The sequence below is a fragment of the Chiloscyllium plagiosum genome, chromosome 4 (genome assembly GCF_004010195.1).
Source record: "Chiloscyllium plagiosum isolate BGI_BamShark_2017 chromosome 4, ASM401019v2, whole genome shotgun sequence".
Taxonomy (NCBI): Eukaryota; Metazoa; Chordata; class Chondrichthyes; order Orectolobiformes; family Hemiscylliidae; genus Chiloscyllium; species Chiloscyllium plagiosum.
Genome location: NC_057713.1, coordinates 98,526,967 through 98,542,549, shown reverse-complemented (window position 1 = coordinate 98,542,549; position 15,583 = coordinate 98,526,967). Strand labels below are relative to the sequence as shown.

At 39.2% G+C, this 15,583-nt stretch overlaps 1 protein-coding gene across 6 annotated transcripts in view; it reads left to right on the top strand.

The window, feature by feature from the left end:
• The window catches only part of col14a1a (collagen, type XIV, alpha 1a), a 225,881-nt gene that overhangs the window by 77,981 nt on the left and 132,317 nt on the right, over positions 1-15,583 (top strand). For all 6 annotated transcript variants that reach the window (XM_043688689.1, XM_043688690.1, XM_043688688.1 and 3 more), the window contains exons 6-9: positions 1,692-1,853; positions 3,860-3,979; positions 10,843-11,007; positions 13,980-14,141. In XM_043688689.1, the coding sequence (XP_043544624.1) occupies positions 1,692-1,853; positions 3,860-3,979; positions 10,843-11,007; positions 13,980-14,141 (609 nt within the window). The remainder of the gene's footprint in view (positions 1-1,691; positions 1,854-3,859; positions 3,980-10,842; positions 11,008-13,979; positions 14,142-15,583) is intronic.

Here is a 15,583-nt window from a genome sequence, read left to right as displayed (position 1 = left end):
ATAGAGGTGAACAGTGCTGTTACATCGAATGAGACCATAGTTTCTTCCTTGTCTATGTGTATATTTCTGATGATGTCCAAGAATTCCTGTGTTGACTGTATAGAGTGTCTGGATCCGCTGATCAGGTGTCTCAGTTTCTGCTGTAGTTCTTTAGCCAGTTTGTGTGATGATGTTTCTGGTAGCGATACGATGGGTCTGAGTGAGATGTCTGGTTTGTGCACTTTAGGTAGTCTATAGAATCTGGGGGTGGTGTTGCTTTCAGGTTTCACCCTCTGTAGGTCAAACCTGGTTATCTGTCCATTTTTTTTGCAGGTTCCTCAGTGTGTTATTTATCCTATATCATCCTATGTTTACTGTGACTATTTCACTTACTGGTCTTCACACTTGACCAACCCTCCTCAACACAACAAAAAAGAACAAAGATATAAACTACTGCAATTACTGTGTGAACAACCCTGCAATTGGAAGTTGCTGAACTGAGAATTCAAATCGACCCATGATTTCTTTCATTGAATGATGAATCAGGCTTGAGGAGCTGAATGGCCTTCCCCTGTTCCTATGTTGCTATCCTATTGCGCCAGATGTGACCATTTCGGACTTGTGATAACCTTGAAATACCCACTGAGCTATAACATCATGTTATATTTAGAATAAATTTTCTCAGGTAATACATCAGTTTATCAAATTTGTTGCATTTTCTTTCAGATCTCCGTGCACTGCGTCTAGGATCCTATACATAGGGAGAGAGAAAACAAACACAATTAAACTGCATTGGTCGACTGACAACAAGAGACCCTCAGTACAAAAATTGTGATAGCTCACTTGTGCGAATAGGTGAAGATCATGTCTTTTAGAGTCAATTAATGAAGCACAATTACACAAGAAATGGTATGGCTCAGCTTCTGAATTGTGTCCTTCATCAATCCCTTAAGGGGAAATAAAATATTGAAAAAGAATGGCCTTGCTAAATAGGAACTTGAGAAGTTATATCTCCCTCTGCAAGGAAATAAAGAAGCATTCTAGAATTTACCTGATCCCTGCAAAAAGAATATACATAATGCACAGTTACAAACACTGTGCAATATTTAGTGGTTTTGATGAATCAGTCACTCACCTAGACCATGTCAGGAGTCCAAGTCATTACATTGTTACTGCAGTTATAATCTTTTTTATATTTTTAACTGTTGAATTATATACACACTACCTGCAACAGCTGATTTTCTTGTCTGAATTTTAATGGCTTTTGACATGAACTGCAAAATAGTTCTGCAGCTTTATTGACTTTGGATTATTTGAACATATTTCTATATAACTGATTGTAAATAGTTCTGTATTGTATCATCCTTCCTGTCTTTTGTAATGACATTAAATTAAAGTTTTGATTGCCTGAAGCCTCACAGGAGGTGGTTGTCCTGTCTTTTGTTATTTTGTGTTAGATGGTAATCATCTGAACTCATCATCCTTGAAATTAATGAAACACAAAACTTTGGAGTTGGATGTGTGTCAGTAGTGTGGTTTATGCTTCTGATCAGTTTGAACTCTGTACACCAGCTAGTTAACAGATGTTTGGCTTATTCTGCTCATCTGCACATCAGGGGCTAATATCTCAAGCATGGAGTATATTTAAGGATAGATCATAGTTCCATGTTGATTTCAGATTGGTCACTGACTGAGTATTTTGGATGTTTCAGTTGCAGGCACCCAGTTTATGTGCAAGACTCCAGCTATTGCAGACATCGTGGTCCTTGTGGATGGTTCCTGGAGCATTGGTCGACTTAATTTCCGTCTTGTCCGACTGTTTTTGGAGAACTTGGTTAGTGCTTTCAATGTAGATTCTGACAAAACAAGAATAGGTGAGTTTATCTTCTGGCAACAGCATGATACGTTTGTTTCTCTGTGTTTAAAAACTGTGCAGATTCCCTTGATTATATCGGATTACAGAATAGAAAGAGGCCTATTCAATCAGCCATTGCTAATACTGTCTTCCACTACCATTATTCCTTGCTCCAGCCTGAGAATTCCTGTTCATGTTCCCCTGTACTTGGCGCTTGCTTTGTCTCACTGACTTTAGATGGAGTCTTAAGGGGGTTGTAGGATTTCCTTGCACACTAATAAAATTCAGACAGTATCTCATTCATGAGTTTACTGGCTAGGTAGCCAATGTGATGACTGCAGAGTTTCCAATGACCCGCCCCTCCTCCACCCGCCCCTCCACTCCTTCCAAATTGGGTTTTGACCTTGAATGGTTTGCTCATTATTGAATTGATGCTATTTTCTCACATTTGCCATTCATTTTTCTCTCTCCATGGGCTTTGTGGTGGAATTTTTGCTTTGAAAGTCGTTTGGGTTAGCAGAATACAATTGTGGGACCAGAATAAGTCAAGTGCATTACTCTTGATCAATTCTGGTCCCAGTTACAATGAAGTTGGTGAAATATCAGTGTTGAATATGTCCCCTGATGGGCAGGAATTTGGACCGAATTTGCCCATATCCCCTAAACAAATAATATTTTCTGATGGCTGTTTATGTGCCTAATGAACAAACTCATCCTGGTTCAGGGCTTTGCTTGGAACCTTAGCTCTGGCTGAAACTGTTCTTACTGCATGGAAGACCAATATTCTGGGACTTCAGTTAACCAGCATATTGTAATTCCAATCCACTGCATGTACACGTGATATTGTGTTCATCTTCCATTATACAGTTGTGACATTTGAAGGGATTTCACCCTTTTGTAGGATTTCACAGGTGAGGAGAACGCAAATTGGCCCATTGTACTTGGCCCAATTCTTTAAGAGAAATATGCAATTAGCTGCCGTCTCCCTGATCTTTTCTCAATGCCAATTTCCCCAATTCCTTTTTGAGAGTTACCATTGGATCTGTTGCCCCTGCTCTTTTAGACAGAGCATGCCAAATCATGGAAACTGGTTGCATCTTTTTAAAAAGAAAGAAATCTCAGTTCCCTTCTGATACTTTTGACAAGAACCTTAACTAGAATCAAAGAGAAGTACAGCATGGAAACAGACCCTGCAGTCCAACTCATCCATGCTGACCAGATATCCTACAATAATTCATTTGCATTTGGCCCATATCCTTCCTCCTTTTCATAAAAACAGCTTTTCCTTATTTATTCCATCAAATGTCTAATTCGTTTTAGCCTTCTCTGCTCCAAGGAGAACAATCACAGCCTCTCCAGTCTCTTCAATAAACTAATCTTGGTTAAGATGACAATGAGCTCAGTGGCCTCCCCAATTTCAGCACAGTTCAAAATTACTGTTCCTGTTCATACCCAGTGCTATTAGCTCAAGGTTTGTGGATGGGGATGGCCTTAGAATTGGACTGAGCTGTAATAATTCCTGCTGTTAAGTGACTCACTGATAATAAGCTGAAATGAAAAGAATGGCACATGTATAGAAAGATGAGAAAACAAAAATAAGTTAAGACTTTTTTTAATGAATCAATTTTTACTTTGAATTTTTACTGACATTTTTACTTTGCACTATAAGACTTTGCTGATGTTTTTCAGTTCTGGAAAAGATTCATAGTTTAAATGACATGGAAAACGTGAACATAGTTTTATTAGGACGTGATTAGGACTAGTCTACAGAAATGCTTTTAGCAGATTACACTTATTCAAATTTGTAGGAGTGATCTTGTAGAATTGCTTACAAGTTTGATGGAGATAAATCAAATGGATAGATTAAATATTTCTTTTAAAAAAGACTAAACTCTTTCATTCCAAAGCGGTTCAGTGTTTACTCTTTAATGCGCAATAGTGTTCTTTCAAATATGTCACAAACTAATACTTTGCTGTATTGCACAAACATGTGCTTTTTTTGAACTTATCATCCATTTGTTTCAGGATTGGCTCAGTACAGTGGAGACCCAAGGATAGAATGGCATCTGAATCAACACAGTACAAAGGAAGCTGTACTGGATGCCGCCAGAAATCTTCCATACAAGGGCGGGAATACTCTTACAGGTACTGCGAAATGTATAAAATGTAATGTTTAAACAAAAAACATAAAAGCTAGAAATACAAGTCAGCCAGCCTCAGGGAGTAGAGCACAAATTTCACACTGATACTCCCAGAGCAGCACAGAGGGAGTGCTAAACTGTTGGAAGTGCCACTTTTTTGGATTCGATATTACACAAAGGCCTAATCTCCTCTCTTGGGCTGATTTAAAATATTCCATGGCTGCTATTTTGAAGAAATGTGAAAAAGCTCACCTCAGTATTCTGATCAGTGTTTGTCCCTCAACAAACATCACTTAAAAGCAAGTCATCTGGTCATTTATCTTCTTGTTGTTTGTGGAGCAAATTACTGCGGATACTGGAATCTCTACTGAGGACAACAAATGCTGGAGTTCATAGTGGGTCAGACAGCACCCATGAAGAGAGACCAGATTTGATGAAACATCACCTCGACTCAAAAAGTTAGCTTGCTCTCTCTCCATGAATGCTGTCTGACCTCCAGCATTTTATTGTCTTCCGTGCTGTTAATGGAAACTTGCTATATGTGGATTGGTTGAGGCATTTCTCACATCAGTAACTGCATTTCAGAAAATACTTGATTAGCTGTAACATGTTTTGAGATAGCCTGAGGTTATGAAAGGCACCATAGAAATACAAGTCTTTTCTCTTATAATGAAATCATGGAGACAAGTCTGAGAGCTATTTATTAGGAACAAAGAAGGAGTTGAGCAAATTGACGTAATTTACAAGGAATTGACAAGGAATTTAACAGCCCACGGATGCAAACTTCCAGTATGCTGAAGAGAATACTGGAAAAATCCAGAGATAGTAGAAGTAGGTGTTCTGCCTAATTCTAAGTCAATTTACTGTTGTACTGATTGTAATAAAGGGTTACTGTTAAATTGATATTTGGACCTTGCCCGATTGACTCGAAAATGAGTTAAGCTAGCAGATCAGAACTTCAACAAAACGTCAGTGACATTAACACAGGCATCTCTTTGCTCGTCCAGTTGTAACCTTTAACTCATCCACAGCTGTTCCTGTAGCTGTCTGCATCCCAAGCTCTGGAATTCCCTCCCTTAAGCTCTTTATTGAGATGTTCCTTAAACATTTCTGTTTGACCAAGATTGTGGGCAATGGACTAATATCATATGGATTGGAAATCAGATAGATAACCATTTTGTGAAGCATCCTGGAAGTTTCTGCTGTGTTAAAGGCATTAGAAAGTGCACATTGTTGTTAATAGTAAATGAAGGCGCATTATCTGCAGTACTGGTACAGTAATTAAACAGTGGAAAAGGAGCCTTTCATTGTGTTGAGAATTCGACCCATTTCAAAAATGGGTGAATATCTGGTTTGATGAAACTGCTTGGTAAATGGCTTAACTGATATCTCATAGACTTGGGAGAGAAGGGGGTGGGGGCCTGTCTGTTTGCAAACCTCAGACCAGGCCTCTTCGGTGTCTCTTCAAATAGTACCTATTTGATAAATGCCACCTCTAGGTGGCGCAAGGACTGTGCGCATGCAAACAAAGAGGGCTTAACTTGTAATTGACATGAATAGCTACCCCGTTTGAGTTAATCCAGGATCAGCCATTTCTTATTTGGGGCTTGAGGCAGCCATTATGTATTTAGTCTCCTCACATAGATCACTGATTCCGTTAACCCCATACGGATGGCCATCTCTCACGGATTATGGAGTTGAGATGACTGTTCTGTATATGCAGTACAACACGAGCATGTGCCAGTTATATTCTCGGGGCGCATGTTCCATTTAATAGCTTCCACTCCACCTGCGCCAACAGCTTCTCTGGTGAAGTCAGAGGGTATTCTGTTTCATGTGAATGTTGGGTAAGAACCCCATCTCTGAAAGGCTGAGGTAGCCCAGGGCATCAATTGATGCTTATAAAAACGAATCAATATGAAATAAACAGGGGGTAGCCTGTGTGCTTGCTGGTGCTGAGGTCACTGTGATGACACAAAGTAGCGCATATGTGGCCACATACTGAAACCTGACACTGCCAGCTGATATCACAGCCCTCCAAGGACTTATGGGTCAGTGTTATTCAGAGTAATCCCTTCATATTCATGTACACTATATACAAGGGCATCTTGGAGACATCTCTGTTCTAAGCTGCTTTAGTTGCAACCATCTAGCAGAGTCCCTGTCACATGGCTATTGACATTATAGTATACCTCAGAGGCTTATCCTCATACTCATTAAACCTTGTCTACAGGGAAGAGCTCAAAGGCAGCATGCTGAACATTTTGTATGATTAATGCAATTGATAGACTATTGCAGAGTTTGTAAATCAGCACTTTTCTTGGTCAGACCCCATCTGAAATAAAATGAAAAATTGCTAGAATTACTTGGCAGGAGTTATCATTTCGAGTTGATTGTGACTTGTAAGCAACTGCATTGAGCTTTAAATAGAGAACCTCAGGAAAAACATGTTGGCTTTAGATTCACTTGAATGATAAAACAAAGGGTTCGTTATGAGGGCAAGCTGCACAGATCTGGCTTGTATTTCCTTAAGTTGAGAAAGTTGTGGTATAATCTCACCAAGATCTTTCTGATTAAAAACTGTGAAATCTAAAATTAGAGCTAAATCATTCAGGAGTGATGTCAGGAAGCACTTGTTCAGAAAAAGTATATTAGACTGTGCACACTGGGGACAGTCCAAATTTTCAAGATTGAAATAGAATTTATTTTTGGGTAACAGTGTCATGGGAAATGGTGCAAAAGGAGTTTAGTTGATAAGGGGGCATGATTTGATTAAATGATGGGCTAGTCTCGAGGGGCTGATGGACTCCTCTTGTTGTAATGCTCCCGCAACCAGCAGAATATTGCAATATGACCTTAAACAGCAGTGCACCTTCTGAAACCTATTCACGGGGTCTCCGTAATCTGTTGCATATTATTTCCAATGCTAATGAAGCCTTAGCATATATCACTAAGATGAGAGGAGAGAGATTTATTAAATACATGAGGGGCAAATTTTTTACACAGAGGGTAGCTCATGTGTGGACTAGGAAGTGGTGGATGTGAGCACTATTACAACATTTAAAAGACATTTGGATAAGTTCATGAATAGAAAAGGTTTGGAGTGATATGGGCCAGGCACAGGCAGATGGGACTAGTTTAGTTTGAGATTATACTTGGAATGGACTGGTTAGACTGAGGGGTCCATTTCCTGCATGACTCCATGATTACACCAGATTATAGGCAGTTAAAGGTTGTTAAGTGGAGGCCTCAGAAAAATGCATTAATTGTTTGAACTGGGAAGTGATGAGACTCCCGATAGTACAACCCTTGAGCATTTCCACTTAAAAGCCTTCAGAATGAATTGTGTGTTGTAGGCTGGAGGTACAATACAGCAGAGTTGCAGTGTGAAGCTAGAACATATGAAACTCTGAGATGAAGATTCCTTACTCTCATGCTCCTTCAATGGTCACCAAAATAGATTTAATGTTACCTACACACCAAAGAGATTTTCCCTAACACTTTGACTATTTTACAAGCCTGTTGAACACAATTTCTTTTAAAAATGTTGGAACTAACAGTAAAAATAGGTCAAAGGAATGGTATAACTTGGCACAATGATTCTTCAGATGGGTACTTATGTCCTAAACTGATTTGAGCAGTTGCCAAAATATTTTATGGAACATGTCCAAACACACTAATATAAGCAGCCTCTGCATTAAGGTTATAATTATTTTTTGTTTCCTTATTGTGTAATACTAAAATACTCCCCGAAGAAAGAACATAAATAAAATCTGTTTTTGCTCAGAACTACAAAGTTTTAAGTTCAGTCTAGCTGGAGTTAGATAATTGGGTAATTTATGGATGTTAATATAAAGAATCATTGCTGAAAATTATACTGAAAGAACAAAAGTGTTGCATTCCTAAAGCACCTTTAATGACTCTGTGAAGTTCCAAAGTATTTCCCAGCCATTGTGGTACATTTGAAGTGTAGACAACATGGCCATGTGGGAAATATGCAGCTGATTAGAGCTTATCACAAACAGAAAAATTGAAATGACCAAGTAATCTATGTTAATAATGTTGGTTAAGGGAGAAATAATAGCCAAGACACCTGAGAGAACAGATTTCTTTGAAGTAGTGCCATGGGATCCTTAGCATGAGGGGGCAGGTGGGCCTCAGTTCAACATCTCACCTGAAAGATGGAGCAGTGATCCCTTGGCCCTGGAATGAGCATATCAGAAGCATCACTTTGTATACACAATTGACTCATGGTTGAATGATTGATCACTGAGCACAGTAAGGGTGCTTAGCAGGGTGGAAACATGGTATTTTTGTTCATAAATGTCAAGAAAAAATCAATTCAAAGCTTTAATATGAGCTGTCAGGTACTCAGGTCTGTGTGTTATGTCAGGTTTGAACTGGTTCATTTAATCCTTCAGTGGAAATTTTCAGCTGTAAGACAGTGTAGAATATAAGAACAAGGGAATAGCTTCAAGTGTCTTGGCTCATGCTTTATTAAATGATCACAATGTTATAACATTAACAGGTTAAAACAATAACTCAAAAATGTCTGACACCCACGGCAAAATTGGTAACCCTCACAAAACATGGAACAAAATATCTGATCAGGTCAAAATGTAAACCTTGGTTCTGTGGGTGGAAAGCATTTTGGAGCTGTGGCTGAAGGATCAAGTCCCCCTCCAGATATTTGGCTACCTAAACTAACCTGGCATTGAAGGGCTGTCTGAGTTGCTGTCTTTAGGAATGCATGTTAAATTGAAATTGAGTCCTGATCCTTGGGTAAATGAAAGAACAATTTGCTGTTTGCAAATTGGTTGCAGTGTTGGGACCTTCTGTGAATGTAGCAGGTGCTATATAAATGAAAGCTCTTCATTTGAACTACACAATTTCCATTCTCACTATGCATGATATTGCTGTGGCCATTAGTGAGTGAGAGTTAGGTACAACAATGAAATGAATTTATACTCATATACAATATTTTATGTTCATTATCAAGTGGAAAATAACTTATTTTCCTGAGTTTTAATCATTGCTGTACAGGATGCATTTTGATGGGACATCTGTGAACACCACGAAGGCTGTGCACTGCCTCGTTCCACAGCATTCTTTATTTCTTCTTGTTGACAGAATGTTAGTCCTGGCAGTGTCAGGTGGAATCTTTATCTAATCACCTCACATCGAATTTCCAGGACAAGAACAGCCCAATTGGCCCAACTAGTGTAAACTGATGTCTGTGCTCCACACAAGCCTCATGTCCCCCTGTCAGTGTACACTTCTATTTTATCCTCCTACACATACATCATCCAGTTTCCCTTTAAATACATTCATGACATCCCCTACAATTGATCTCTGTCATAATGAAGTCCAACATTCTCCATCTCCCTGGTAAAGACATTTCTCTTGAATTCCTTGCTGGAGTTGTTTTAGAGACTGACATTCTAGACAAGCCTACAAGGGGAGATATTTTCTATGTGTTTAAGAGACTGATATTCTTATGTTGAATTAGACAGCAATTGATTTTGAGATTTGCACATGCTTTATTGAAAATCTCCAATTTAGAACAAACACCACTTGCCACATTTCTCATATGGATTCCCTCCTGTCCAGATGCCAGATTTCCCACCATGGAAGAAGCCAGCTCTTTTAAAATATACCAAATTATAAACAAAAACTGTACAGCTGGGGCACCAAAACATTAATCGAATAACAAAGGAAAAACCATAAGGAGCTAAATCAAAATATCAACAGGAGGCAGAGAAGCCAGCTGTTAAATGCAACATCCAGTGGACATTGGCTTCTCTCAATTAGTTTTGGAGCTATTCTGGCTTACCCTTAAATGGACCTGCATTTCTACCGCTGACATTGTCCACCTGGTGAAATCCTCTAAATTTTTATTTAAAATATCCGACTGACTCACCCTTTATCCTACTCTGCCTGAGCATATTCAACCCCCTCAATTCCTTTAATTCTTTACCATTTTTCCATGCTTCTACATGTGGCTATTATGTTGTGACATCATAGAATCATAGACCATTTGGGAGGTAAAAACAATGACTGCAGATGCTGGAAACCAGATTCTGGACTAGTGGTGCTGGAAGAGCACAGCAGTTCAGGCAGCATCCGAGGACAGGCAAAAGCCTGTCCTCTGATTTTGCCTGTCCTCGGATGCTGCCTGAACTGCTGTGCTCTTCCAGCACCACTAGTCCAGAATCATAGACCATTTGGCCCATCAAGCCCACATTGACCCTCAAAGCATCCCACCCAGACCACCCCTACCTGTAACCCTGCATTTCCCATGGCTAATCCACCTAGCCTGCAAATTCCTGGACAATATGTACAATTCAGTGTAGCCAACCCACCTAACCTGCACACCTTTGGACTGTGGGAGGAAACCAGTGCACCCGGAGGAAACCCACGCAGACAATGGGAGAATGTACAATCGCCCGATGGTGGAATTGAACCCAAGTCCCTGTACGCTGTGAGGCAGCAGTACTAACCACTGTACGAGTCACCCAGGTGTACCCTAAATTGGAGACTTAGGTTGTTTAAAGTGCTCCAGATGTTATCTAATCAAGGTTCAATTCTAATTAGCACAACCTCTCTGCCTTTCTCCCTCTGGAAATGAACCTCAGAGCCTGGGTCATTTGGACATGAAACTTTGAGTCTGTTTCTCTCTCCACAGATGCTGCCAGACTTGCTGAGTTTCTCCAGCAATTTCTGTTTTTTTTTGGCTCAGAGCTTGACCTGCATTTTATAAATTGGTCTTTAACTTACGGACCCTCCTTTCAATACTGGATGCATATCCTCGATTGATATTTGTGCCATTCTAACATTCATGCTTGTGTGATTTATGCTATTTTTTAGGACTTGCCTTAACGTTTATCCTTGAGAATAGCTTTAAACCTGAATCTGGAGCTCGAGCAGGTGTGCCGAAGATTGGAATCTTGATCACTGATGGGAAGTCTCAGGATGATGTCCTTCCACCAGCCAAAAGTTTACGTGATGCTGGCATTGAGCTCTTTGCTATTGGTAGGTCTCTTGCGTAGCTATGGATTTCAAATGAACACATTTGAGAAATGGTTAACTAGATTTGTACCCTTGTACTAAGACAGGCACTAAGGTTCCTGTGAGTTTATTTTACAGATTGTGGGTGGCACGGTGGCACAGTGGTTAGCACTGCTGCCTCACAGCGCCTGAGACCCGGGTTCAATTCCCGCCTCAGGCGACTGACTGTGTGGAGTTTGCACGTTCTCCCCGTGTCTGCGTGGGTTTCCTCCGGGTGTACCGGTTTCCTCCCACAGTCCAAAGATGTGCAGATCAGGTGAATTGGCCATGCTAAAATTGCCCGTAGTGTTAGGTAAGGGGTAAGTGTAGGGGTATGGGTGGGTTGCGCTTCGGCTGGTCGGTGTGGACTTGTTGGGCCGAAGGGCCTGTTTCCACACTGTAATGTAATCTAATCTAATCTAAAAATCTAATCTAATTACGCAATGGGATTTCTTAGTAAATGCTGTTTAGCGAGAAAGCTGTATAAGTTGAAACTTACCTGGCAAAATATTCAAGAGGCACTTAGAAACTACAGACTATCGCAAGGAATGACAAAAAGACAGCTTGCAATATGCCAAGCCCCTGTGTAAATGAGTGGAATGTAAAGTTATCCATTTTGGTAGGCAACAGTTTTAAAAAGCAAACTTTTTATTTGACTTATGAGAGATTGGGAAATGTTTAGCTTCAGAGGCACCTGGGCATTGTATATGAATCTGAGAAAGTCAACTTGCAGCAAGCAATGTAGAAGGTAACTGGTCCCTTAACGTTTGTTACCAAGGAGTTAGAGAGTAAGAGTAAAGAAGTCTTATTACGATTATACAGGGCATGATGAATCCAGTGTTTTGATCTCCTCATCTAAGAAAGGATATACTTGCTCTTGATGGAATGCAGCAAAACCTCACTAGATTGATTGTTGGAATAAGTGGACTGCACTGATATATCTATATTCTCCAGAGTTGAGAAGAAATATAAAGTTCTCAAAGGGCTTGACACGGTAGATGCTGGGAAAATATTTTTCCTGGCTGTGAAAGGGTTGGTCATTTATCAATAAGGTGAGAAATTGGTGAATCTTTGGAATTCTTTGCTTCAGGGGTCTGTGGATGCTCAGAAATCAAATATATCTTAAGGCAGATGTTATTGACTTTTGGATACTAAAGAAGGTAAGGAATATAGACATTTTAGGAAGATGGAGCTAAGATATGATGATCGACTGTGGCTTTGTTAAATGGCAGAGAATGCTTTAAGGTCAAATAGCCTGGCCCAATTCTTACTTCTTATGTAAAGGCCATGCCATTCAGTGTAAGCCAATAGTGGACTTTGTGAAGGAAAATGAAGTTGTGCAATGTGGCAACTGTTACCTCAGCATGTATATTATCTGAGAAGCCCCTCTTTCTCTGGCTTGAATGCTGGCATAGCTTAGTGACAGAAGGATTTCTGTGCTGCTAAGTATAGAACTCCACATCTGGTTTTTTGTGGTGCAGAGCAGTATCCTTGCCTTAAGACAAAGTTAAAAATCATATAACACCAGGTTATAGTCTAACAGGTTTACTTGGAATCACTAGCTTTCTAAGCGCTGCTCCTTTATCAGGTGGTTGTGGAGTGTAGGATCATAAGACACAGAATTTATAGCAAAAGGGTTACAGTGTCATGGAGCTGTAATGATATATTAAACAAATTTAGATTAAGTCTTTCATCTTTTAGAATGGGATATGCTAGTTTCAGTTCTTTAATATGTAAATCCCAGAGCTTCTTTTAAGTTACCTTCTCAAGATAGCTTTAGCTTTTCTAACAGTAAATGCCATCTCAGCTCAGACAAAACCTTAAAAGTGTGAGGTTAAAGTCTGTCTGTATCCCAATGTTGAGTCTGACTGATTCTATTTCTAAACTGGGACTTACAGAATCTTATATGGATTTATACAGTTCTTTGAGCAAAATAAAATGCAATTCTACCAATACAAATTCATCCCATTAACTTATATGTGTGTGAATGCAGGAAAGACAGAGTCAGTATGTGCATGTGAGTGTGTGTACATGTGTGTGTAACCTTAGTCAAGTATGTGTGTGAGTCTGATGGGGTATAAGCCTGTGAGAGGATGTGTGTGTGGTTGTGAGTACGGGGGGGAGGGAGGGTGTTGGATGTTGGGGGGTGGGATGTATGTGTGTGCGTATGAGAGAGAGCTTGTGTATGAGAAGAGATTGTGTGTGTATATGTGTGTATGTATAGTGCAGTGGGGTCATGTGACATATAGTGTGACATGACCCAAGGTCCCATGGGTACCAATCTTGGCCACTTTGCGTTGTTGCTTGACCCTATATTGCTTCCTGCTATTAATTTCATTTCATTTCTTGCCAAACAGGCAACTTACTCATCTGCTCGTCCTTTCAATTCTTGGATATTTAGTCACCAACTCTGATCCCCTTGCAGTCACATCTCTGTGATACCCACAACATCGTCACTGTTAATTTCAATCAGCACTATGAACTCATTTACCTTGTTATGTATACTGCATGCATTTAAATACAACATCATCAGTCCTTCATTGGCTGCTCCCTTCTCATAGTTGACCCTTTACCTAATGTGCATCAAGTTAGATTCCTGACCCTTTCCATACACTTTGTCCTATTTCTTGTTCTGCAAAATGTAATAATATCTCCTGAGCCTCTCCTCACTTTTAACTAGTTTAAAGTCCTAATGACCACTCTATTTTGCCATTGCACTGGATCCTAGAGTTGGAAGCCTGGGTTCAATAATAACATCTCTGAACAGGTTGATTAAAAAACATTTCTTTTAGAATTACACATTCTCTCGGAGTTTTACAATTCAAACAATGAATTTTGAAAATGAGGACACTTGAAGGAAGAAAAATGACAGTTGATGCCATATCAACTCCATTATCAATAGTGAATCATGCCAATTTGTTTGTTCAAGAATTTTTATCTTTTCCCTTAAACAATAGGTGTGAAAAATGCAGATGTGAATGAGCTAAAGGCAATCGCCTCTGAACCCGACGAGACACATGTCTACAATGTAGCTGACTTTAATATCATGAACACAATTATTGAGAGCCTTACTAAAACAGTGTGCTCACGTGTGGAAGAACAAGACAAAGAAATAAAAGGTATGATGCTGTATGTTTACACTTGGCCCCTCTTTCTCATCCACCTCTTTATTTTCTCTACCTCTCAGCTCAATACATTTTCCACAATTTATGCAACATGTGAATCAATGTACTGTTAGTTTTTCCTCTTAGAGGCAGCCTTTCGTAAGCAGAAAAGGCACTCAATATAAATTTTATCTTAGTGAGGTTTTTGAAATTTGTTTTGCTTTTGAAAATTATTGGAATAGACGATAGACAGAATTCTTTTCAGCGGTTGAAGAAAATTATTGCATTAGTGTAAGGAGTAATGCATTTTGTATTAGATGTTGATCTGACTACATAACCCAAATTAAGTTATGAATCAGGGTTGACGTATTACACTAAGCCTAGGCGAATGGGAAAATTTGATGTCTTCCATTAAGAACGTTTAATGAAAGCTTAAAATTCCATGGATAAGTTTAGTTATACTGTTGTGAAGTACCCAATTTTTATATCAAAGAAGGATTGCTTAAACTTAGGTTCTTAAAAATGACGCCTGCTTAAGAGAAAATAATAATGGACCCAATTTTTAGATATTTGGGTGATTCCTGGGAATGGTGGTCAGAGTTATGTGATCAGAATGATGAGTAATGTAGGAAAAACCTGAGTTAACTGTTGCAAAGGAGAATACTAAGTAGTTGACAAAATCTGGAAAAGCAGGAAATGAAATATAGCAGGCAGGAAGTGAAATAATCTATATAAATGAAACCTCTCAAATAGGGTTGAACTTTTACTTAGGTCTAACTTCACGTGCCTTCAATAATACTGATTTTAAATAGTTGTAATTTACAAGTGAACTATCGTCTATTGCCAAACAACTATCATTAGTATGTTAACAGTACAAATATGACGTTCAGTTTCAAAACTGTGTAAAAATGCATTTGTAGATAATTTGGTCATTTTGGTGTCTACAACACACAGACAAAATCTCCCCCAATTGATACAAAGATGTATGGCTTTATTAATCTAAGGAGGGATATTCCTTCTATCTTTTCATCAAACTGTTCTGAATATTAAAGGTAAGAGACAGAGAGAAATGATTTCCACTAGGTAGAGAGTCCAAGACTTGGGGAAATAATCTAAAAATTAGCTTCGGGCCTTTCAGAAGTGAAGTTAGAAAAACATTTGCTTGACAAGTGGTCTAGAAATTTGGAACTGTCTACTGTAAATGCCAATTGGTACTAAATTTATTGTTAATTTTGCAATGAAGATTGGGGTAGATTGTTGTTAGCAAAATGGACTATGAGTCAAAGACAGGTATAAGAAATGAGGACACAGATTACCCATGGTATAATTGAATTGAGGGACAGACTGGCCTCATTCTGTTCTTAGTTAGCTAAGTTGGTCTTTTGATAACAATGTCAGTGCGTTTTCTGCAAATTTGTGATTCCAACCTAAAGCACCAGGTTTTTAATTTGTCGCTG